Source organism: Corvus hawaiiensis, chromosome 1 (assembly GCF_020740725.1).
Source record: "Corvus hawaiiensis isolate bCorHaw1 chromosome 1, bCorHaw1.pri.cur, whole genome shotgun sequence".
NCBI classification, from domain to species: domain Eukaryota; kingdom Metazoa; phylum Chordata; class Aves; order Passeriformes; family Corvidae; genus Corvus; species Corvus hawaiiensis.
In genome coordinates, this window is record NC_063213.1 from 47401611 (window position 1) to 47426903 (window position 25293).

General features: G+C 37.9%; 1 protein-coding gene across 5 annotated transcripts in view; it reads left to right on the top strand.

Annotated features, from left to right (window-relative positions):
- Positions 1–25293, top strand: part of OSBPL3 (oxysterol binding protein like 3) — an 85989-nt gene that overhangs the window by 54199 nt on the left and 6497 nt on the right. For 3 of the 5 annotated variants that reach the window (XM_048303203.1, XM_048303222.1, XM_048303212.1), the window contains exons 12-23: positions 2182–2312; positions 5045–5152; positions 7949–8083; positions 8780–8873; positions 11844–12094; positions 13931–14068; positions 16819–16882; positions 19893–19971; positions 22052–22196; positions 23517–23661; positions 24351–24477; positions 25020–25142. In XM_048303203.1, coding sequence (XP_048159160.1) covers positions 2182–2312; positions 5045–5152; positions 7949–8083; positions 8780–8873; positions 11844–12094; positions 13931–14068; positions 16819–16882; positions 19893–19971; positions 22052–22196; positions 23517–23661; positions 24351–24477; positions 25020–25142 — 1540 coding nt within the window. The remainder of the gene's footprint in view (positions 1–2181; positions 2313–5044; positions 5153–7948; positions 8084–8779; positions 8874–11843; positions 12095–13930; positions 14069–16818; positions 16883–19892; positions 19972–22051; positions 22197–23516; positions 23662–24350; positions 24478–25019; positions 25143–25293) is intronic. The other 2 variants (XM_048303230.1, XM_048303240.1) reach the window with 1 other exon arrangement.

Sequence of the window (25293 nt, forward strand, 5' to 3'; positions counted from 1 at the left end):
CTTGTTTTATGTGCTAAAAGCCTAGATTCAATTATTTTTTGCCAAAAGGTAAAATACCTAAAATTGGTTGCTAGAAATACAGCAGACTGTACTCTCTTGTTTGCATGCATATCCGTGCATATGAGCACATTTATGTTTCTATATTCTGTGTGCTTCACTGTAGTTCAGAGTCAACATTTGTTGGTGATGCAAGGGTTGCTATGGTAGTAACCTATTTTTAGTGAATACAGAAGAGTAAATCATGCAAAGCAGCCAGAGGGGGAGCTTGACTAGAAATATTTCTTCCCTCAAAATCATTTTTCATTAGCAGTGCTTTGCTCCATCACCCTTGCACCAGAAACATTTTTATTGTTTAAGTGATCTTGGTGAGGGAGGCACTTACGCATTTATAGCTGAAAGGCTTTTGGGAGTATTGGCTTTGTCCCCTTTGGCACACGATAATGGTTGATGTTATCAATAAGCATTCTTTGCTTCTTGTTCCCCTTTAGTGCTGATGTATCTTGATTCTGTTATGTAAGGAATGTATCTAAGTAGTAAACTTCATAAAGTCAATGATAGTCAAAACTGACGTATGTTTTCCAAAGAGAGAAAGGAAGTGAGGGTGGGACCCAGTTGGAGAAGTTGCTGTTAAGCTGAGCAATGAAATCACCTACTCAAGGTCATCTTACTGGAATTGTCTGTGACAGAAATTTTGTTTAGATTGATCCACAGTGATTTGAAGGGACAATTAACTTGGTTCTATTGACTGCAGAATCATTTTACTAAGAGGATAAAGAATATTTTTCTAAAGTTACTTAATAGCACACCCCTTCCAAGAAAGAGTAGTGGAGAAAAGTTTTGTGTCACCTTTTTGATACAAATTGAATAAAATGTAACATTATTAGTTTAGTAGGTAATAATTCTTGAAAAGTAGAGTTAGTATACAACATATTAAATGTCATTGAAGGTCATTGAAAATTCTGGTCATGTTATCTACATATAACAGAAAGCCTAACAGAATAGATCACAGGGGGTATATCTCCCTCCCCACCCTGTGATACTGTTAAAGATTTCTTTGGATAGTATGAGAATTAGCTTTGGTAATGGTTGGCAGTGTTGGAATATACTTTAAGAATAATTTTTCAGAAGACTAAATTAAGTTACATAACTCCTCAGGGAAATGATGGTTCGGGTTACCTCAGAGTGGATGATTAGGAGAGAGAAGTATTAGGAATTCCTTATTGTTTCCCTTTTTCATGCATCCATGCTCAGATTTTCTATCTTCATTTCCCTGTAACTGGATTCATTTGTGCATTGTCAAGTCTCATGACTGTATTACAGGGCTTGATTAGGCCCTCAGAAATCCTCTAATACTCCAGTCAGATGAATGTTGAAAACCTACGTAAGCAAATACTGCTCAAATAAATTTTTATTCCTTGTGGTTAAAGAGAAGATGAAATGTCTTAATGGTAAAAAAATTCCAAAAGCATATTTCCCCTATAAAACCCCCTTTAGTGATTTTAAAATTGCATGATCTGTTGTCTGATTTAAATGTATTGGGCTGGTGATAGTGCCTCCGGAAGGAGTAGAAGTAGCAGCATAACATGCACATCACTCAGGATCTGACCCTCTGAGTCACTAAATCATCTAACAAGCTGAAATTTCTCTAGTACAGAAAGAGATAACAAAACACAACACCACAGTTGACTTACTTGTGGGGAAACTACTAACCCTAAGCTGTGGCACAATATGTGTTATAGCTGTCTCTTTTTTTTTTTTGATGATTTTTTTTTTCTATTTGATTTTTTTTCTTTCATCTCTTCTTCTCCCCCACTGGAATTTAGAGAGGAATATGGAATAGAGTCATGACCACCTGAAGATTCAAGCTAATTGGGAAACAAAAGCAAGTGAAGAGCAGATGTGGTTAGTTAGCCTTGCTGCCATCTGTCACAAATAATCAGAGTAATTTTGACTGTGGCTAATATAGTCAACACAGTAGCCTTCACCATAAACATGTCTCCTACTAAAAATCTACCCTATAACCTTGATTAATATTCCTTGTTTTTAGTAACCCACCCTGGAACTCTCAACCTAAATTCTTGTTTCTGTCACCATAAACGATGCTTTGAGTTTTATGTAATTGGTGTGTATACAATTGGTAGCAGCTGTTTTTAACTGTCACTTTTTACAAAATGGTTCTAGTTTACTTCACCTTGAGGTCAGCTTTCAGCAGCATATCTACAGAGAGAGAAAAGCTGAAGCAGATGCTGGACTATGATGCATCCTCATCTCCATCTGCACAAATAGTGGGCTTGAAGAATGCCTTAACATCTGTAAGTGACATGCTGAAGCTCACCAAGCTTCATTGTTGTCAGATACTACTTTTAAATTTCAGAGTAGTTAATTTTTGTTTCCTTAGTGTCAGCTCTGTGCTAAAATTTGCAGAATTTAATTGTAGTAAGTTATTATAGATTGTGTTTTTCAACGACTCTTCTAAATGTTAAAGGTATTTTCAAATCATTGGAGTTTAATAGATGGATTGATTTATGTATGTAGTGTAATCTGTATCACTCGATGTTAAGAATCAAAGGGCTGCTCTGTTACTGTGAGTCTGCTTTCTTTCTAAACATGCTACTACTCAGTTCTGATGGGTTGCAGGTTTCCTTTCCCTTTTCTTTACCTCAACAGCACTTGAATATTCACTGTATGACTTAGCATAAAATAAAGGTGAGAGTGGCTGAATGCTCTCAGCTGTCCTTTCTAGTGCACTACAGAGCTTCTCCATGCTGCACCAAGACACTGCAAAGCAAATTCAAGTACAACTGGTTTATGTTGACTTCCAACCTCAATTATCTCTCAGTCCTCTAAAAGCAGCAATGGAGTTCTTAGGGCAGAGTTCTAAGTGACAAAAGATGGTGCTCGTTAAAAAGGTGGGGGGTTGGTTGGTGTGCTGTATGTAATTGGCTGAGACCAGAACTTTTCATCTGGGTCATGTTTGAACATGTCAACCAAATTGATCTGATTTCAGAGCAATGAGGGCTGTCTTTATCATGGCCTTAAAATTTCAGTGTTTATTGCAAACACCACATCAGAGGCAGAGGAGACTCTCTGGCACTGATCAATGTGATGTAGATCATCCTAGAATTATTTCAGTATGAAAGCTTCCCTTTGCTTTACAAAATCTGCATGTGATTATAGTTTTTAAGTGTATGACATGCCTCTTTGCTTAGACCTTTAGAGGCTGTGATGTCTTCACAGTATTTAGAGAAAGTTGAAGCCTGTTGCATAATATCTGTACTCATTCACTTGCATTTCTTTGGTTTTGGCTTTCAGATGTTCCACTTCTGATATTTGAATAGGTGACTTTTATTTTTCCAATGTTATTTGTCTACCATTTTATATCAGAAAATCAGTTTTAAGACTGCTGAACTCAGTGAACACTCAGCTTAGCATGAATCACTTTGTTTTCTGGGCAGTGAAATTTGGTTGTCCATCTTCATCCTGTACATGTCTTTACAAATAATTCTTTTAGGTCTTATCTGATACTTAATTAGTTTTGTAGCCCATCCAGAAGTCATCTGTGAACTTTGGCTGATTCAGCAAGGTAATCACCTATGAGGGCTCTTCTTAATCCACAGTTCTGTAATGTCATGATGCCAGCAGAAATTTTCTTATCCTGTACAGCAGAGATCCTGTAGGAGAATGGAATGAGCTTCCTTTGAAGACGTTTGGAAGCATGGAGATGATAAACTTGACATATTTTTAAGACTTCCTTGCAAGAGAGTCCTGTGTTAATGACTTTGGCTTAGTGTTTGTTGTTGTTCATTTTAGTTTGTTTTCTCTACAGGAGGAACAAAAAAATCACTCACAGGTTGAAAGCTATCAAACATAAGTCTGTTTTGCTCCCATCAGCCTGGCAGTAGAAGAAAAATGAACAGATTTAAAGTGGATAAGCCACCACAAAATTAGCATATCTGCCTCTGCTTCTCCTTCATTAAGATAGTATTCTTGACCTACACACATTCTAAGAAAAGGAAATACAGAACGGGAAAAGATACAATATTTCTGATTTGGGGGGAGGAAGAAGACAGCGGGAAGAAAATATTTTGTAACAAATAATGAAAATGGGAAGATGCTATTACAGGAGAGCTGTTTTGCACTTACCTGATGTTGAGGATTTAACACAGTGCTGAGCACTTGACATACAAGGGATATATACCTTTATGGCAAATTCAGACCACATATAGGTAAAGCCAGAAATAAGTTTTCTCTACTCCATCATCACACTGAGCTTACTGTCTTTCCTGCCACCAAGAGAATTTTCAACAAAAATTACTGCCAAAAGCAGAAGCATTTTTGGGATAAAGTGGATGTGTAAACAGCAGGGTTCTCCACATCCTGGTATTGATTCAGATCACTAAAATGGAATGTAAGTCTTCAGTATTGTTCCAAAATTAGTAACATGATATTTTGTTTCAAAGGTAGTTTCATTGCAGGGTTACACTCTCTTCCTACATGTCTAGTCTAATTGACATCTATCAGATGCACCCAGAATAAGTAAATAACATGTAACAAACATGAGTTTGCAGTAGAGGCTTTTTATTCTGACCATTGCTGTTATAATCTGATAGGAGACAAATCATACCTGTTACCTGTGTGAATTTGTGTCTTATTTCTCTGTCACTGGAAGGCAAAGGAAACTGCCAGTATGGGAAAATCAAATGGTTTTGGATGTGGCAAGAACAGATGTTGAGGGAGGCTATGTTGGAGATGGGAGTGAAGGAAGGGAGCTTGAAAAGAAAAACATCCCTGCCATCTTTGACTTTTTTTCTGCACTTATGTCTCTGTTTCCTCAAACTGGAAAAAAACAGTTTTAATTTGAGAGATAAGGAGTAAGGTTTGAAGCATTTATAATAAATGATTTGCTGAACCAGTAAAAAAATGATGTGGTGGTAGTGTTTTATACTGCACTTTAAATAGTCTTTGCCCCCTTTTATACAATAAAGCCACATTCAAGTTAGCTGAGAGAACTTTATATCCCCAATATTTTTGTTAAATATTCCAGGCAATAGCACAAAACACAGATCTTAAAGACCGGTTACGCAGAATACATGCCGAATCTAAGATCATTGATTCAGCATCTAATGCAAAATCAAGTCCAGATTTGGTGAAGGTGGGTATGGATTTCCTCTTTCAGTGATGTCCATTCCTCCAGCCCCTACATCTAGACAGTGCTGCATAGCTGCGCCTTGTCCTGTTCTCCGTGTCTTCCCTGTGGTGTGGTGTGTTAGCAAAGCCAGTCTGCTTTCATGGTTGTGAGTCATTTCTGATGATGCCTTGTCTGGTATTTGATTTCAAAGATTTTCCTTGTGAGCAGGTTTCTTGAGCACATCTTCCATTGCTTTTTGCTACTGGTTCCTGGTGTTCTCCCTCGCCTCCTGCCTGCTTCTCATTCAGCATGTACAAAGCTCCTGTCACCCTTGTGCCACTGTTTCTCTTGCCCTTTTAGTCCCTTGTTAAGTTCTGTAGATCTTTTGTTGCCCATTTAAGTGCTGTTAGCCCAGAATGTTGGCTACCAGTGTGGATCATGTAAGGTTTAGAACAATTATCAGACATTTCCATGAAAGGATCAAAGTTAATGGTACATACAAGAATCCTTTCAGCCATTTAGTGTTCTTTGTGTTAAGCCAGGGAGTCTTCTATATCCAGTTAGCCAGTTATCTTCTATATCCAGTTAGTTTGAGATTCCACTGATGTTCAGACAGTTTTTTGGCTTGCTGCAGAATGCATGTGAATATGGGGTAATTATAGGTCATAAGATGTAGGTGTTAATGGTGTTAGTGAGGGAAGCCAGAATTGTGTTATTTATCATAGATTTTCCTAAATGTTAACTCATGCAGAAACCTCTGCTGTGCTTGTAGTATAAATCTTTCATTAGAACTTGAGTGCTGGGGCTTTTATGTAACTAATTATTTCCTTGTATTTTTAAAGACAGTTTAGTCATTCCAGAACAGATTCCATCTGTTCGCTTCTGGTTCAGTTCTGTTTTAGTGGAGCTGTGTTTTGGTCATATTTAGCTGTTCAGTTTTGGGGTTTTTTTCCTTTAGGTAGTTGATCATTCTAATGCCTTTTGCTTTAAAACCCATGAGAATTTGAACAGCACTTAAACTGCTATCCAGAAAAGCATTAATGCACTGTTACTTAGTTGCAGGAGTTCTTTATTTTCTTACTTAGTGGAGGTCTTTGCAATGACGACGGATTATTTCTGAAACTTGTGCTATGTGCTATACACACACACAGAGGCACATGTGACAGAAATAGCTTTTAGAAGGTCTTTTGGAGGTTGCATTCACAAATTCCCTCTGGCGTGGCTTGGGATGGAACTTAAGGATGAAATCACTTATACTGGAGAAGCTTCATTTTAAGATTGTCTGAGGACTGTGATACAGTAGTGCTGCTTTGAGGAAGACAGGACCATTGCACAAAACTTGTCATTAAATGATACATCGGGTGCTATGATACACCCAATTTGAAAATTGAAGCAGTATAAAATAGTATCTCAAGCCTTTGCATAAGGGAAAAGTTTTGTTTGTCTATTGGGTAATTTAATTGTATTTCATCATGCCAAAGTGGGAATTTGGAACAAGAAAACCTGAAGCTTATGTGTTAGATATAAAAACCTGATGCTCTTTTATGAGTCTTTCCTGCTCACTTCCCTTCTCAGATTCAAAATAGTATTGGAAACAATCCCAGTAGCAATGCTTATGTGTAAGGTATTTTTTTTTTACTTGTAGGCTAGTGTAACTGCCTTCCTACAGGAGGGACAATGTTGAGGTTCTCTTTTATCCCTGCTGTAAAAGGAGGGGTTTTTTAAGTCTTTTGTATAGCATTTGTTTTGTTTCCATGTCACCATTATCAGGGTGTACCAAATAACATTTCATACAATAGCAAAACCTACCAACAGAAAAACTTTGAAAGAAGGTTTGTCAGCTTGATTATGGGCTTGTCAGACTGTTCGTTATGTTGTTCTGAAAATAAAATACTACAATTCCTGCAAAATTATGATAGGGAAGTCATGGTTATAAGTTAGTAAAGCACCTCATGCAGAAAATCTTCAGAGCAGCTAATATACTCCCTTGGGCCAGCATAGCTCATTTCCTTTGTGTTGGAGGAGTTATCAGGGAAAACAGTAGCACACAAGCTTTAACAGCTTTTTTACTGCCACCACAGAATGAGAATTCTCACTGGTCACCCCACCTTTGCCAGGCCACCTGTTGGAGCTCTGCTTACACCAATGATCTCTTGAGCTTCCATGGGAGGGGCTGTCAAGATCTCTGTGGCGGTCAAACGTGCCTGCAGCAGCAAAAGCAATTCCGGTTCCATGGCTTAAATAGTATGTTGGTTTTGGTTAATGTGGAGACATCTCAGGTGTGGATATGAAGGAATGCTTTCCAAAGCACAGCATAGAAAATCGGTGAAGAAAAAGAGCTAGGAAAACATACTATTATAAAGAAAGCAACTTTACCCCTCAGAATTTTGTAGACTACTCTACAGCAGGCTTTGCATTAAGCAATGATTAATTAATTTGCTAAGATCAGGAAGGAATGTGAATCTAGGATGTAATATAAAGAGATGGGAGTTCTGTTCTTTTGTGGGCTTTTTGATGACACACTTGAATATATCTGGCTAAATAATTCAAATAGCAAAGCATTTTTATATGCACCACTTTTAAGTGATTTACTCAATATGCATTGCTTTATTTTCCTTCTTTTTCCTTCTCTTTGCTCTGTTTTACTTTGGTTTTAAATCCCACTTTGAAACACATGCTATCTTTTACATAAGTTGAAGAGGAGCATGTGCAATCTTCTCCCAATGTTTTACAGCCCTTCAAGTTAGGAGACTGTGGAATTGCATGCACGAATGTTGTCGGTGGTACTTCCCTGCTCAAAACTTCTTTTCTTTTAAACAGGAAAATTCAAGAGAAGAAGGCAGAGGTCTGGTTCACCAGGTCTCCAATGAAAGCAGACTGTCGATAGCTGACTCTCTCACGGAATTTTTTGATGCACAGGAAGTCCTGCTGTCTGCTAGTTCTTCAGAAAATGAGGTCTGAGCAAGAAGATTGACATCATTCAGATGTATTTTCTTATCTGCTAATTGACATGCAATCTTTCTGAGTGCTAGCTGTACATCAGAAGACTGCCAGAAAATTTAAATTTTCAAAACATTTAGAAATTAATATGCCATTTATATTTATTTGTTGTCATTGTCTCTTCACTGTAAAAGGTAGCAATTATTAAGAAGTCTTATATACTCAGCAAGGCAGATGGCAATTAAGTAGCTAGTATGCAGATACTGCAGACATTGTACTGGCTGCCTTCAGTCATTATACAGGTGCCCTGGGAATTGCATCACAAAAATACTTGTTCATACCTGTCCTTGTGGTTCCTGAAGGTACCTTGAAGCTGATGTCATGCATATTGAAATTTATTAGATCATTGTTTCCTCTCTTGGGCTCCATAAAAACCTTGGCTTTTGACATGAGGAAAGCCTTCCTAGTTGTGAGGCTAAGGAGATGAAGCATGTCTCCACTAAAGCTAGATTCTTCAATTATGGCGATCTCTCCCAAATTTAGTTGTCTCTTCTTAGGACTTTGTAGTACTTTTCTGTAGTACTGAAACACCGCTTAAACGGTTCAATTATATTAAAACAATAATTGCAGCTGAAAGTAACACTTTCCACATACATATGGGGTTATTTTAATGAGTGATGTATCTTGCTTTTTTCCCCGCCCCACACTCAGGTATCGGATGATGACTCATATGTAAGTGATATCAGTGATAATGTCTCAGAAGATAACCTAAGCAATGACATGGAGAATGAAAGACAAACGTTAGGTAAGTTCAGTGGGTTTTTATGCCATGTTTTGAGAATTTTGTTTCTGTTTGTTTGGGATACTTTTTTCTTCTCTTACTAGATAATTAGATGTTACGGGTTTTGAGATGTAAACAGACTGTGTTTTTTCTCGTGTAGACTCAGATTGGTTTGGAACAGCAGATTCTGGATAATCTGCTTATCTGGGCACTGTTGATTAAGCAGGATGGTGGTTCTGTATCATCAGGGAAACATCTTTTCTTGGCTTCTTTGATGCAACTCTCACTCCCTCTCAGTTTCACATGGCCACAGGATTTTCAGAGTAGCAAGGCCTAACTGCTTTCTTTTTTTAAAAAAGTAATTTTCTTCTTCTCACACTGTTTTTTCAGTCTGCAATTTAGCAACTGCATTCAGAAGTCATGTTGTTTTAGCAGAACTCACTGTTTAAAGGAACATGAGAATAATTACACACTGGCAAGTCTGGTGCATGCCCATAAGAATTTCTTTCTTGCATGTTTCAATCATTATAGTCTTGTTAGTACATATGCTAATTTGTCCTTCTAATTAGAAGGAGACTCAAAAAAAGGAGAAGAATTGGTCATTACAACCTGCCTTCAACTCATTTCAGCTAACCACAATGTTCTTCCCCCTCTAACAATGTATTTTTATCTTCAAAAATGCTGAACAGTGATTTCTTACGAGCAGCTGTTTCCTGATCATCTCCAAGGACCAGTGGATTCCTATGAACTTGGGTAGTTTGACAAGTGTTCTGTAACTGTTCAAAATGAAGATTTTTTAATTTTTTTCTTTTAAGATAGGAAAGAATACAGATAGATTTATCTCATGATCTGGACCTTAGAAAGCTGTATTATTGTGGCAGTTCATCTTTTTGTAACAAAGACTGTCACTGAAGCTCTTCAGTATAAGCAGCACCTCTGCATGCTTCTGGTACCTGCTATTTCAGTGCTTTGGGCAGCCTGCCACTGCCATTAATAGAAAACTGGATGTCTTTTTCCTACAGGGCTTTAGCTGCACCGTAAATTGTGGGATTATGATAAAATCCTCTGGCCACTGCAATGTAGAAGGTCAGATCAGATGTTGATAATGGTCCAGTTTGGCCTCAAAAGTCATTGAGTCTAACTGGAGGTCAGATGTCTAAATCTCCTTTGGCATTCATCCTGTCTGTCACAGCTCTTACAAACCAGAACTGCATGGGCTTTTCTGTAACAGAGAGTGGGCAAACTTCACTGTTTAGAAAATTTGGTATCTGAGTATTGGAGTTCTTGCTCTACTCTGTTTTTTCAGCAGCTTACCTCAATTAATGGACTGGTCCAGAATACATAAATGAGTCAATTGGTATTCTTCTTTTAATCAGAAGCTGTCAAAAGACATAGCCAAATCCCATTTCTGGGAGCTCTTTTAAACAAGGATAGGTTTTTAGCATTTACCTCATTCCTGAGGTATCTAAGGCAGCATCCTTCTTTTTGGCCTCTTCTGATCTTAAATAAATTCTTCCAATAGGGAAGTATGGGAGTCAACTCCTTAACTCTCAACAGTATAATTGTTACAGGTAGATTTTTTGACTCAATAGTGCCCATGCCATTTTTAAGCAAAAAGAAAGATACAGGCAAGGGACAATTCACCTGACCTCATTAGAGTAACTCAGTCATGTGAGGTATTAGGACTTATAGTTTGAGTGGCAGGAAAGATGGAAACTCCTTCCTCAAAACTCTGAGGCTACTGGTTACCCTTTAAAAACTCTACATGAGGCATGGGCTGGCAGGGATGGAGAAGTTCGTCCTTGTGGTCACCTGTCACTGCTGGAAGCACTGCTGATACTGTGCTTATGTCAGTGGAAGAGCAGAGGAAGTACTGGTTAAGTGCATTTAAGGGCAGGGAGTCTTCAGGCATGTGTAGCACAGAAAGAGATGTGCTGCCCAGGTTGGGTTTAATTCCTTCAAGACAGAGCTGTGTGAGGAAAGCCAGAAAAGGACAGGGGTTGACAGACTGAGGCTATGCCGAAATGTTTCCAAATAGTAACTGATCCTAAGGCAGGAGCTTCCTAGGTGCTCCTCAGGATGTGTAAAGATAAAATATGTTCTTACAGTGGCAAACACATTCCTCTCTGAAACAAAAGTGATGTACAGCTAAGCAGTGTAATCACTTCAGACTAGTGCCTGTTGCAGAAGCTTGTAGCTCTGTTTGGATTTTGCTACAAATCATTTCATTCAGAACTATTTATCCTGTTCTGATTGCTTTGATATAGCAACCAGACTTCAGATATTTGTGTCAACGACTCTTGACTTGAGTCTTCATTTTTTTTTCTTTTTTTATCTTCAGCAAACCCAAAGCACAGTTGCTTCTGCTTTTCCCTTTTCCACCCTTAAAACATGTCAGTTCTCCATCAATGTATGGGCGTATCTCAAAGTAACATCGCTAAGTTTAAATGCCATGGGGAGCAACGTGGAAAAGCCTGAATGTAAATTTGTGGTGCAGTAAATTTCCCTGGTAGGAGTATTCAAAAAAGTAGGAAGAGCTCAGTAGGAGTAGTTATTATCCTTACATCTGTAAGTTACATCTCGCCTTCTGAGAAGTGTCAACTTAATTGAAGGTCTGTCAAGGAAGGAGGTTTTATGTCCCCTAAACAGATATGAATCCATCTCTATTACAAATAAAATAGTTATAATATTTACTCTTTTAACTTCAGTGGAAGGTCTGAGCAGACTTTTCTTGCAGACTTTAAGGGAAAAGAAGGTAATTTTTATGCATCTCTTGTACCTGGAATTTCACTTCTGTTAATATATGTAAAATATTGTTCTTAATTTTGTCATTTTTATAACAGGCTATCTTCAAACCACAAGTGAAATACTTAAATGAATCGTGGGTGGAAGGAAGTTTTGACAGAAGAAAAGATGGTTGCTGTTTAATGTATGTTTGCAAAGGGGATGAAACTAAGAAAATGTGAATTTAATTGCTCTGCCACTTCTTTTCAGATTGTATTTCTGAAAGCGGAATTGGATGCAATTCTAAACGGAGAACATGTTTACCAGCTCCATGCCCTAACACGAGTAACATCAGCCTATGGAATATCCTGAGGAATAACATAGGAAAGGATCTCTCCAAAGTGGCCATGCCAGTTGAGTTAAATGAGCCACTGAACACCCTGCAGCGTCTCTGCGAGGAGCTGGAGTACAGCGAGCTCCTGGATAAAGCAGCGCACACACCAAACCCCTTTGAACGCATGGTAAATACCTTATTCCAAACACTTAGTAACATTCAGTAGAATTAGAACAGAGTAAACATAAAAGCAATGCTGAAGAAATGAAGATGTTCTGTTCCATTGTTTTGTTTCTCTCAGCTGAGAGAGGCAAACTCTCCAAATGTGTCTGTACATACTCACATAGCCACTATTTTTGACTCTTCTGCTCCATTTCTGTTGCTTTTTCAAAAAGTCTCCCTCTCCTCAAGTACCTTGCTGTTCTGCAAGTTTAAACAAAAAAGAAGCTTAGTTCTGTTTTGCAGCCCTTGCTCTGCAATATTAAAAATTTACAGCAAAAAGGGAAGAGGGGATTAAATTTATATAATTCCCTGTCAAAGATGAAAGCTACAATATGTCTTTTTCAAGGGTGTTCTGATCTGGTAACACATCTGTACATAGAGATGCTGGATCTTCCAGCCCTACATGACTGTGATATCTCTATATTAACTATGAGCTCCATATTTTTTAACAGCTAGTTTTCTGAAGTTTTGGGGTTAATCCAAAATGTTCAGGATCTCAAAACCGGGCAGTATGATGTATATTGGGTACAATAATGGAGTCATCCTCTGCCAGTGCAGAACCCTGAATTCTGCATTTGGCAAAAGAACAAGAGAGAAGTGCTTTTCAGTTGTTCTGCTTCCAGGTGTACAAGAGCTACTTAAAATGCAAGCCCATAAATAAAGGATTAGAAGCTCCCTAAATTCTCGTAAATGGAAGATACAGATTTTCCCATAAACTGAATTAAGCCTTTTCAACTCAGTATGTCTTATCTTAAAATGAGGTTATTAAATGGAAGTAGGTAGTCGTGTTATAAATACTGTTTGAAAAGTCTCTTTCCTCATTCTGACACACTCAGGGGTTACAATTTAGGGCCTATTCCCAGGGTGTGGCCATTCACTGGGGTTTTCAGTCCATAGCTTTTTTTGTTCTCTTGAGAACATATGCTAAAAGGAAAAGGAAATGAGCAGTAGTTGTTCAAAAGGGAGTGAAAAGAAGCCTTCTCTCCTTCCCACACCCAGGCATCTGGAAATTACCTCAGACTGGTGTATTCTTTGCCTTTGAGAAATTCCTGAAGCAAAATTTAATGCTAGCTGTTGCATAGTAATTGCAATAGTTCATAAAAGACCCTATCTGCAGTGGATTTGTTTTCTGAAGCTGTGAAAAGAGAGTATCTACACTTTCACAAGATGAGGAAAAGGGAGTGAAAAGAGAAAAAATGTGTTACAAAAGAGACTTGAATCAAACAGCCCTGAATTCTAATTCCTCATATTATGCTTGAGTTGACTGCACAAATTTGGAAGGGCTGCCTGTGTGTCAGTCATGATCAACAATTTCATGGTTAGGTAATAGCACCCAGTCGAGACAAAACAATTTAAGTCAAACAACATTAGAAATAGCAAAGTTGGTGAAAACTCATCCAGTACTTTCTGTGCTATGTTTATGGAAAGGATTGTTGGTAGATTTACGGAGTCACAGATATAACTATAAAAACCAGTTATTATACGAAATCTAACAGTGATTTTTAGGGTTACTGCTTTGAGCTGTGTTGCAGAATGCTAAACTGTTTCAAACACTTTTCAGAAATGCTGTTTTCAGTTGATGAAATTTGCAGTATCTGATCCTAATAATTCCTGACTTATTGAATGACTCTGAAAATTGAATAGTTCTTTAATGTGTGAACTAGGGCTTAGCTTATAGGAGGTATGAACATTTGTAGTTTGCAAATAAAGGGAGAAATACAGAATCAGGATAAAGTTTGCTTTTATTTTTTCGTGTCTGTTGTAAATTAATTAATCTAAGTCCCAAATATGTACTTCCCAGGTGTACATAGCTGCCTTTGCAGTCTCTGCCTATGCATCCAGTTACTACAGAGCTGGAAGTAAGCCATTTAATCCTGTGCTTGGAGAAACCTATGAATGTATTCGTGAAGATAAGGGTTTCCAGTTCTTTGCAGAACAGGTATTGTATGCTGCAACCCTTAGAATTGCTACTCGATACACTGCAGAATTCTAAATGTGTGGCTGGAATCCTCTAGAATTAATGGCAAAATACAAAATTGCTTTACATTACCTGAGCCCAGCAAAACTCAAGGGACCTTGCTGAATTATAAACAAAAAGAATTGTTTTTTGAGGAAAGTCTGCTAAGTCTGGCATGGAACATCACAACCAGCAGCTGACACTCGAGGAGCAAAGGCTGGCAGGCTGCCTGCTCCAGTAACAAGATAACTTGGTTAAGTAGAGTGCAATTCCCCATGCTGAAATCTGATCACAACTGCAACAAAAGTTTACATTCTTGTCATTTTCTTTTGTGTGTGATCATTAAAAATACTGAAGTATCTTCAGCTGTTTAATGTCTTCTTTTATAACAAATGTATCTGTTGTGTGAGTCAATCAACCACAAGTATTTCCAATGGCACCATGACTATTTCTGCTTCCTGTCCAAATATTTAGTAGGCTAAGCCTTTCAAATCTGCTACCACAGCTGAGTAGGTGAAGGATGTATACAGCACATCATGGTCCAAGTGTTCATGAAGATAATTCCCCAGTAGGAGAATAATTATTAAGTATGGGTGAAAAATATTAAATTTAAACCAGCCAAGCGACCAAAATTACTAAACTTGAAGCATATGTTAAAAAGAGATAAAACTCAAATACCTGGTGCCTAGCAAAGTAAGAATGACTGAAAGTTGTCTTATTCTGTCTAGACATAACAGAAAAAATACAAAAAGTGCAGGGGGCAAAAGTGTGCAAGCTAGAAACTTGATCAGAGAAGGACTTCTAAGAGGCTTTCTTTAGGAAATGAAAAGTGCTTTTGTGCCTGTGAAGGTACAGCATTTTGCACATTATGTTTTAGAACTGACAAAAAGGAATATTATGTGATCTTTCCTTAGTCTCAGGAAATGTCACAGGCAAGAGTAAAACTAAGGAGAGAAAAAAAAACCAAACAAAAAGTAAAACAGTCAAAGCAAGAATGAAATTTAAGGTTCAAGTAACGTATCTAGTTCTTCACTGTGCTACTCCACTACTAAGATGATGTGTATAGAGCACTGCAAGTACCCACACAGCATCAAATTTGAGTAACAAAGTGATGAATAAAGGTTAGTACTGGGTTTGATGTTACACTGAATTAAAGGAAGGTATTTTCAGTTGAATAGTGGGTAAACCAGTACAAAGGCTAGTTTTTATAAAGAAGAATATTACTACATGAGCAGGCTTGTTCTATTAACAACCGTTGTTCTAATATATGAAATAAGCGACGTGAGTTTATAGAGTGGTAAAGTTATGGTAAGAATATGGGGTGAAGAAATACTAGGAAGGGAGGGCAATATAGGAGGAAAGAAATTTAATGCAGCTTACAAGCATTATATATTTCTCTTTACATCAGGAACAGTGGCTTATTGCTTGCACAAGCATTTTGATGCTTACTCCAGATACCTTGTTAGTGCAGGCAGAATGTAATCCATGGGATAGAGGGGCAAAAGGTATAAAATAACAAAGATTCTGTTCTATCACTAGAGTGAGTTTAGAATAACTCCTGCTATAGCACCATGATCTTAGCCTGGCATTATAACAGTTTAAGTGAGAGCTAAGTTTAACCCATGTATTATGGTGACATCTGGGGTTAATCTGGGTACGGTGTGTAAGAGACAGAATGTTGCTCTTGCTGGATTAGGCCACAGTTGAGAGCAATTAGTACTTTTATCTTCTTTTTTTTTTTAAACCAAGTGGAGGATGTTCAATAAATAACTGGATGCCTGTGGAAAAAGATGCTCAATAAGAGATTTGTGAAATGAGTAACAAAAAAAGAAAAAAAAAGTAAAAGTTGATTTGAGCCATGTAGATGGTTAAGAAATTAAATTCATAGTGAGAAATAGCGATTTCACTTGAAAATAAAGTTGCCCAAGGAACAGCAGGCATTACACATCTAAGAGCTGGTCCTGGTCAGTTGATAGTCGTGTTCACCCAGAAGGGAGAGTTCAAGTTGAGGAGGAGTGGCTGCTTTTTGTGCTTTTTTTATTTACGGTTGCATTTTAATACTCTGAATTATTTATTTACTCACAGTCCTTGCTTTGCTAGTTTGGTGGTTGCCCTAATTCATGCACATGCTAATGCCCAAAGCTGATGAAGTGCAGTGCATGTGGTTAGAGTTTCACACTAGAAACACCTGGGGTGTCACTGCTGCAGTAGTAGGGATTGCTGGATGGAATTTCGTGGCTTGATTTCTTTGCGCCTGGCCCGTTTAGAAATGCTGATCACTATCTTCTCCCTCATACTCAGGGTTTTGTGGTTATTTACTGTACATAAGCTTTTGGCCCTTCATGTGTTTTTGGGTTTGGGGGTTTTTTAAAAATTCTTGTCTGAACGCTCCAAGTGTGGTTTTTGTTAATCTATCAAGAGGTCCTAAGGGTAAATTTAATTATCACCTTAGAGACAGTGTACAAAGTTTGTGTGAGTGAAAATCTAGCTACAGGCCTTTTAAAATAAGTGTTCCCCATTTCTTTCAAGGCATCTTAGGTCTCAGAACCTTTATTAATCCCACTGCCTCCCCCTTCAGGACACAACTGCAAAGGGAAAGAAAATGTTCAAATTGTAAATACCATATGGAAATGAAGGAGAAAAAAACCAAAAGAAACCAAACCAAAATGACTGTTCAAGTAGTCATATGTTAATCTTTTTTTCCCCCTTCTCTTTTCATGTCTTGCTATTAGGTCAGTCACCATCCACCTATTTCTGCATGCCATGCTGAATCTGTGAATTTTGCTTTTTGGCAAGGTAACTCTTCAGTCTATCATTTACTTTTACAGTGTTCATAATATTTTCATTGTATGTCTAACACAAAATATCCAGAAATTAGGAAAAGTTGACATTCCTTGGTTAAATTTGTATCAGAATGGTTTTATGAAATGCTAGCCTGTACTTACTTGCATGCTTCTTACTTGGATCTTCTCCTATTATAAAAATTCGCAAGATACTTTGCTGTGTTTGGATTTTTTTTTACATAACATTAATTGATTATTATTTTCATGTACAAGTATCTCCTCTTCTTTAAAATCAGCTTTGCTTGGGGTTTTGGGGGGGATGTTGGTCTTTACTAAAGAAGAATTGTATCTCAAGCTATTTATAAAACAAACAAGCTTGAAAACAGCATGAAAAAACTACAAGTTAAATCCTGAACCTTGGAAAATCTTGTAAACCTGTTCTGAAAGCAATTTTCAAAAATGAGCATAACAGCAAGGATAAATACCTTTACTTTCTCTTTCTCTGCTGGCATTATTACAGATTTTGTGCTGCTTGACTACTAATGTTTTTTTCAAAAGGTGTGTGTTGGAGGTTTGTTGGCTGTGTACTGCTAGTGAAGGTGTCAGCCAGTAACAATACCTGTGGTGAGATAATTCTGAGGGGTACACAAAACATAACCATGCCTTTTAACTTACTTAAAATCTTTCACCCAGGAGTTTGTCAAATCACAATGTAGCCATTTTGTTGTTTTTTTTTTTTCTGATTGACTCTGCTGACTTGATTATAGTTATTACAGATGGAGCCATACTGAACAGAAATTGGAACCATTAGTCTGGGTTTTATTATTATATGTAATTCTTTGCTTTGTAAACAAATACAGGGACACAAGGATCCTTTTGTTCTTAGCCCAGAAACTAAGATGACCAAAAATTTATTCAGTAACTTGAATACTGTATAAATAAGACTAGATAGCAGCCTGTCTTAAACAGATCAGTCTCATCTATTTTTATTAACAGATCTTGACAACTGTTATCACTCAAATATTTTAACACTTCTGTTTCGAGAACGAAGTTCTTCTGTAATAATGAGAGCTGAGAATCTGATTAATGTGAGACTCTGAGATTGGTCTCGATGAGCACAGGACATTCAGGGTGCAGCAGGCCTTGGGGGTTTTTGCTTGCTTTGTTTTTAAATGTGGCTAGCTGAGCTTATTAAGAAGGCTAGATTATGGTTTTTTTCCATTGTAAAAGCAATTTTTAAATGCTGCAACCTCTTGTACTGAGGCTATATTGGCTTATGTGGAAAGATTAACACCAATTTAATCATAAAGGCAGCTTGTCAGTAAGTTCAGTTCTTTCCATATGCAAAGATCTTTTCACTTACTGTGTCACTTTCTCAGCTGAAAAGGAGACTGCAACATTGCCAGAGTAGTGCTGTCACTGTCATCCCACCAGACACTGACCTTAGTTCATGTGTTTCATCATCAAGAAATCTCCTGATCATTTCTAGTGAACTGGAAGAATGGGCTCTGACAGGGACCAATAGTTTGGAAATAGCTTTCCATGACTTAGGAAGCTGGCTCTGCTTTTGCAGAGGAGTGTCGACACATGAGCAGTGGAAATGAAGGAAGTTTCAGCTTTTACAGCATCTGTGCCTGAATTAGTGTGAGCATAGCTTTGAAATAACACTTTGCTTTTTCTCTTCTGTCCTAAAATTCTTGCATGATACTTGCACACTGGCTCCCAAGATGTTTCCCACATGCTGATCTCTGTGGGACAGCTTTGCCATTTATGAGAACATAGAATTTGGCACAATCTGGTAATGCACTTTAACTGTTAAACTCAGTAGGGTGTACCTTTGCCTTTTGTCTTCCATCCCACTGCAGAAGAGGAGAAAGCCAGGACAGAATTTGTCTCAACAACATCATACTTGAAGTAGCTTTGGAGCCCTTGTTGTGCAGTATAGGAATCACAAACGAGTATCACTGTCACTGAAGATGCTGACCCAGCATCAGACTTCAAAACCAAAAAACCCAAAAGGTCCTTTTCTCATGTGATAAGAAAAATTACTTTCTTGCATGCATTCTTCCTATATCCCATTCTATCTTTGCAATGATAGGCAGCTTGGTGTGGCTCACTCATCACTTGTACTTACATACTCAGTAGATACCTGAGTAATCTCCTAATTGTGGTTTGGGCATCTATCTCTCAGCCAGCATAAGAGTTTCCCCCGAGAATTGTACAGGAAACAGTGTTTCATTTTCCTTGTGTTAGAACTAGCATCTTTTTGAGATAGAGTTGAATTTTCCCCTCTTTTTCATGTCAGGCAGGGAATGGAGTTCCTAGAGTCTAGTATAGGAAGGGTGCTATTCCCCTGAGCTCTGAAGTTACTATGAATGTTACTGCTTGAATATCTAGCCCAGTGTAACTCAACAGCCCTTTTGCCATGCTGCTTGTTTCTTTCTCTTCTGGTGCTTTTGCTAAATAAATTTGGCTAAACTTGCATTGAATTTTCTTACCTTTATCAAGAAATGACATGAGACTTGGACACTTCTTTCTGTGATTCAAACAAGATTTCAAAAGACCAGTTAAACTTACAGAGGGAGTTGGACTAAATCCCTCTGCCATTTCGTGCCCTTTGAAACCCTCTTTAACCTCTTGACTGTGGATGTTCTTGTTATATTTTTGTTTGAAATTCTGCTTTTGATTTTGAAAATGTCTGCATTCATTCACTAGCAGCTGAATAGCAGACAAGTATATGCTGCCTACACCTTATTCAAATTTCTCTTTTGAAAAATTTTTTGAGAGGACTGTTAAACATCTGTTACTTTGCTATTTAAATAACCAATAATACAATGAAAATAAACAAAACAAACAGCAACAACAACAAACCCACCAACCAGTGTTTGAAGGTCCAACAACATTATTTGAATACTTCTGCTACACTTTGTTATTTTGAATTTCTTGAAAACAAAATAGAGCCCAGAAACAGCCTGATTCACCCACCTATGACTAAACCTGTCTTTTTTTCCTTCTTGTTCTAGATGTCAGATGGAAAAACAAATTCTGGGGAAAGTCAATGGAAATTGTTCCAGTTGGCACAACACATGTAACTCTTCCCGCGTAAGTGCTGCAGTCGGGCACTGCTGCTCGTGCACAGGCACAGATGTGCTCGCACACACTTGAGCCACATTCATTCAGAGGACAGCAAGCTCTGCTCTGCCCTGTTAGACCTTTGGAAGAATTGGTGACTATGATTTAATTTAAAGAGAAAAGCAGAGGAAGAAAGACCCCACCAAACCAAAACCAGAAGCATAAATCAGAAGCACTAACTCTTTCAAAGGTTATGAAAAACAAACAGTGAAGAAAAAAAACCCCACCACTGAAAAAAGAGAAGTTGGTATTTTCATACTTCAGTTGAATTTCAACCTTAATGCATTTTAAACTCACAGGGAAAAACTCACAGGGAAAAACTGCAGGGTAAAGGAAGCTATGAATATTTTTGCTTGAATATGGGTTTGTCTTTTGTAACTGTACATGTAGGGACCCTGACACCACGGGGTTCTGGTCTGTAGGCGAGGCCAACAGCCATCACCACTGCAGAAGTAATTACTGTAAGTGTTAAGTAGAACCAGTTACATATCTGGGGTTTATTATCCAAGCAAGCAGCCACTGTAGTGAAGAGTTGAGAATCGTTGTTTTGTTTTCTTTTGGTTTTTTTAAATAAAAATCTACAATGTTCTGATGCTGGCTTGTCAGAGTGCCCATTATTGATGAGCAATTTAAATCCCTTAAAATCTGGCTTATATCCATCATGTTTGCAGAACCAGAGGTCTAAAGGTTGAGTATTGTTCCAATTAAATCTGTTTTCCAATAAGAGAGTACAAAATTAATTATTCCACCATCTGAAAAAAAAAAAAACAGCCAAAGGATTCAAGAACCTAGCATTCCTCAAACCAAGCATGCCTTTTCCTTTTGAGTGGATAAAATTGTAGTACAGTAAGATAGTATCTCAAAAGTAATGTATAAACCATGTTATGTTCATAGCACCTACCCTAAGCTTTGGAATGAAAGGTTTCTAGGATGTGAATGAGCATTCAGAGCCAAGATAGGGCCTGTGATGGGCTGATGAACTGGAAAGCAATCTGATTCATATGTGATCTCCATGTGCTGGTTTGTATCCCTGTGGATTTGATACAGAATTGGGTACAAAAAAAGGTGCCAAGGCTATAGGGAAAAATTAAGCATTAGTATTAAGGTTCATTTTGAAACAAAACCATTGTTTTTTTAGCATTTGTGATAAGCATGTGACCTGCATAGGTAAGGGCAGAAAAACAATTTACTGTGGGATAAATTGGCTGCATATCTGCTAGTCTATACAAACTGTCCTTGTGTGTGCCCTTACAAAGCAGCAAGTGAAAGCAAGTTAAGGGGAGGTTAAGGTAAGATTGTAATAACTTCACAGGATGTGTGTGAGGCACTTGCTGCAGGGAAACTGGTGCTTTGTAAGTTTATATTTTACCTTACCAGTAGTGAGTTGGCCATCCATACCCAGAACAAATTGCAGAATATATGTCTTCATGAGACTTTTCCTTTCCTTGATTCTTTATAAAGCTGTTTTATAAGAGCATCTGCTTCTTTCATAAAAGGTAAAATGTTGTATTCCCTATTGGTATTTGTTTATCTCTCCCTGTCTGCTGTTTTCCAGTGTGCAGCTGCATCTTGAACTGCCTGGTGAGAGCTCTTGCTCTTGCCTAAAGCACACACATTAGGCTTAGCTTTGAGAGCTTGAACCAAGCTCATTCCTCTCAGTCCATGTCCGGATCACTCTGGTGGCCCATGTCCTTGTGTTTTCCATTGTCCCTGTGTTACAAGCTTGGAATGGGTATCTCAGACTGTAGAAGATACCAGAATGATTACTTCTGGAAACTTAAAATTGGTAAAGAAGGACAAGTAAATTGAGAAAAAACTGAATTCAAGACCAAAGTATACAGCAGAAGTGAAAAGGATTTTCTGGGAGGTGGGATTATTGTCATAGGGTTTGTTTTTGAGAAGGTGTGGAACAAGAAGATGAAGCATTCTAGTAAAAAAAAAGATAGTTTATTTGGTTTCTCTAATCAAGTTCTCTGCAAATTTTTTTTCTCAAGTTTGAGCTCACTTGACCATGGCATGAGACTTTTCTTGTGTGTATTTTTCCTTGCAGTTTTAAAGACCATTTTGCATGGAACAAGGTGACATCTTGCATCCATAACATCTTAAGTGGACAAAGATGGATTGAACACTATGGAGAGATCATCATAAAAAATCTTAATGATGACACTTGCCACTGCAAACTGACTTTCATAAAGGTAACCACCGTAGTAATCACAGCAATGTTGGCACTGCCTTTTCTAACAGGCACAGCAGTGGGAGGATGCTCTCTGCTGGAGCTCACTACTTCTGCTTACAAGCTGTAATTACCTGTGATTCATTGAAAACTTTAGCTTTGAAGGAACTACCACTCACTAGGCAGAGCCAGACAAAAAAGAGAAGCAACAGCTTTCTTGAGTGATTCCACTGGAAATAGAGGAATTATGGGGAAAGGAAGATATCATGGAAAACGTACTCTGGGTTTGAAGAGAGATGTAGGCACAAGTCTACCGACAGTGGTTTACCACATGCCTCCTGCTAACCCACTGGCAAGTGCTGTGGTTGAATTCATTTAGCAGCTGTAGGACCAGTGCTTATGCAGGGTGCTTCTCCTGACGCTCTTTTCTAGCCCTTTGCAGGTACTCAGAGGAGTTTAAGTGAGAGGTTGTGGTGTTACTCAAAGTTTTTGCTTCAGTACAAGTACAATATATATGACTTCTTCAGGAATTGTCCTTATAGCTGAAATTAAATTTAGTTTTTGGCAATAGATGATTTCTTAGTAAAGGAAAATCAATGAAAATGTAAAGCAACGCTAAAATTTCTAACCTGATAAATAGTTTTGCAAATCATCCTAAGAGATTTACCTTAACTTGCATTTTCTGTATCTGATTGATGGAGAAAGGCTCTGCTTGACATACAACAGACCATACAGATACAAGGGAAGTACTTCAGTGTACCTAAGCATCATGGCATGTTCCCCCGCAAGTTTTTTGTTTCCCTGAATACTTTGTGCTTTCCAAGAAGCATTAGGGTGCTTTTTTTCTTCCCAAATACTTGAAGGTACTTTAATGTATTTTCAGAGCTGCAATGGATGTTTAAAGCTCAAATATTAAAGACTGAGAGCCTGCAAATCTTACACCTTTGATATTGTAAATTGTTTAAAGTGGAGATTAGTGTATGATTTCCTTCTCTTCCTCTTCTGCAAATTTGGGAGAGATGTAGATAACCAAGTCAGGACTCAGGGTCAACTGTCTTTGGGCAAAATTCAAGGTCAGGTGCTCTTTACCTCATACTGCCCCTAAAAAAAGGCAAACAAAATAAATACAATTCTCAATGTTAGTATTTTGATAAGCTGACATACTAATAAGTTAGTATTTTAATGGTACTTACAGCAATTGTTTGCATATGCTATTGTAATGCACACCTAAATGAATATTAATTTCAGAAAACTGCTCTATAGCCTGGTGCTCTGGCATGGCAAAATGGCCTGCACTTGAGCTCTTATGCACCTTTATTTCCCTTGTTCCTTTTAATTCTAGGCAAAGTATTGGAATCCAAATGCACATGAGATTGAAGGCAGTGTCATGGACAAATCTGGGAAAGTTGTGCATCGACTCTTTGGGAAGTGGCATGAAAGTTTATACTGTGGGACAACTTCATCTTCAAACTGCATATGGAGAGCAAGTTAGTGATCAGAATGGCTCATACACAGAAACTGAGATCTGCTTGAGTATAAGCTTACTGTTTTCATCTCTTTATTAGGCCCCAATTTCTTGTTATTTCTTCATAGAATATTAGATTTTTGTCAAGCATTTAGAAGCTAGATCAGAAGAATGTATCATTTAAATGATACGAGAACTTAATCCCACGGCTTCCTGCATTTTCTCCACTCTCCCTCATTTTCATATTTGGGCATGAAGTGGGTATTGAGGACTCTAGCAGGAAGGAAAAAAAAAAAAGGGGAAGAAAAAGGAACGAACTCCTCTGCTGCTTCTGCAGAGAAGTGTTGTTTATTTCATGTGTTAAACACCTGAGGATAGCCCACAAAGCTCAGTTCTGTAATGACAGCCATAGCTGAATTTCTCCCAAGCTCATGGGGTTTTGTCTGCTGTGGTTTGAAAAACCACTATGATAATAGCATGGCCTTCATCACTGTTGCGCTGTGATTCAGCTGGGAGAACAGAAATCTGTCTTGTTGCAGTGCAATTATCAAGGGGGATGTTCTCTTTTGTCACATTATTAAAAACCTCTTGTTCCCTCAGAATTGACGCTGTGGATCAGGGATAAACAAATGACTGGAGGGAGCTTGAACTTTTCCTTCTCAAGATAATAGTATTTAGTTGGAATTCTGAATGTACTCCTTTCTTCTGTAGATCCGATGCCTAAAGATTATGAACAGTGGTATGGATTTACTCAATTTGCACTGGAGTTAAATGAACTGGACCTGCAAACCAGGTCATTACTCCCATCCACTGATACACGCTTTAGGCCAGACCAAAGGTAAGAAGCTTAAATTCTGAAATATTTTCCTGAAATAGTTCTTAATCTTCTGTACACTCACTTTACCCTAGACTCAAGACTATTTTGTGTAGATACCTGCAGTGTGTTTCTATTTTTACATTAATGTGCATCTGAAACAGACATTGTAATCACTTAGGGAGAAAGGCTCTAGTCATTATGGAAGTGTGTCCTAAAATTGGCTCTTGGATGCTTCTAGATAACTGCCTTTCCAAGGATGTTAAAACTTCAGTACTTCAGGTACTGGATGTTGAGCATACAGTATTTGAATAACCAAAAACTGAGACACTTGAAACTTCCTTCTGCCGTGAAATTTTTACTTCTGCAAATTTCCAAGTAGAAGAATCTAATATAACTCTGACTCTGAGCTTGTTACAAGAGTTAGTCTTCCTTAAGTGCTTTTTCATAGTGCAGTTGTCTGCAGAGGTAGCTGTTTCCCTTTCAAACACTGTGAAATACCTGCTGGAAAGATTAGATTCTCCTGGAGGCAGGAGACCAATTGTCCCATATCACTGCTGCTGCAGGTTTCTAGAAGAAGGGAATATTGAAGGAGCTGAAATACAAAAGCAGAGGATCGAGCAGCTACAGAGAGAACGACGGAAGGTGCTAGAAGAAAACAATCTAGAGCATCAGCCCAGGTTTTTCAGGTACTAGATAGTAATTATCATATACTATCATTTATTGAAATTATTATTATAGATCTGATTCTAAATTGCCATGTGGCAGGCTCCAGTATTTTCCAGGTTTCCTCTATATATTTTGGTTTTGTACTTTGGTGATGTAGAATAATCCAGATTT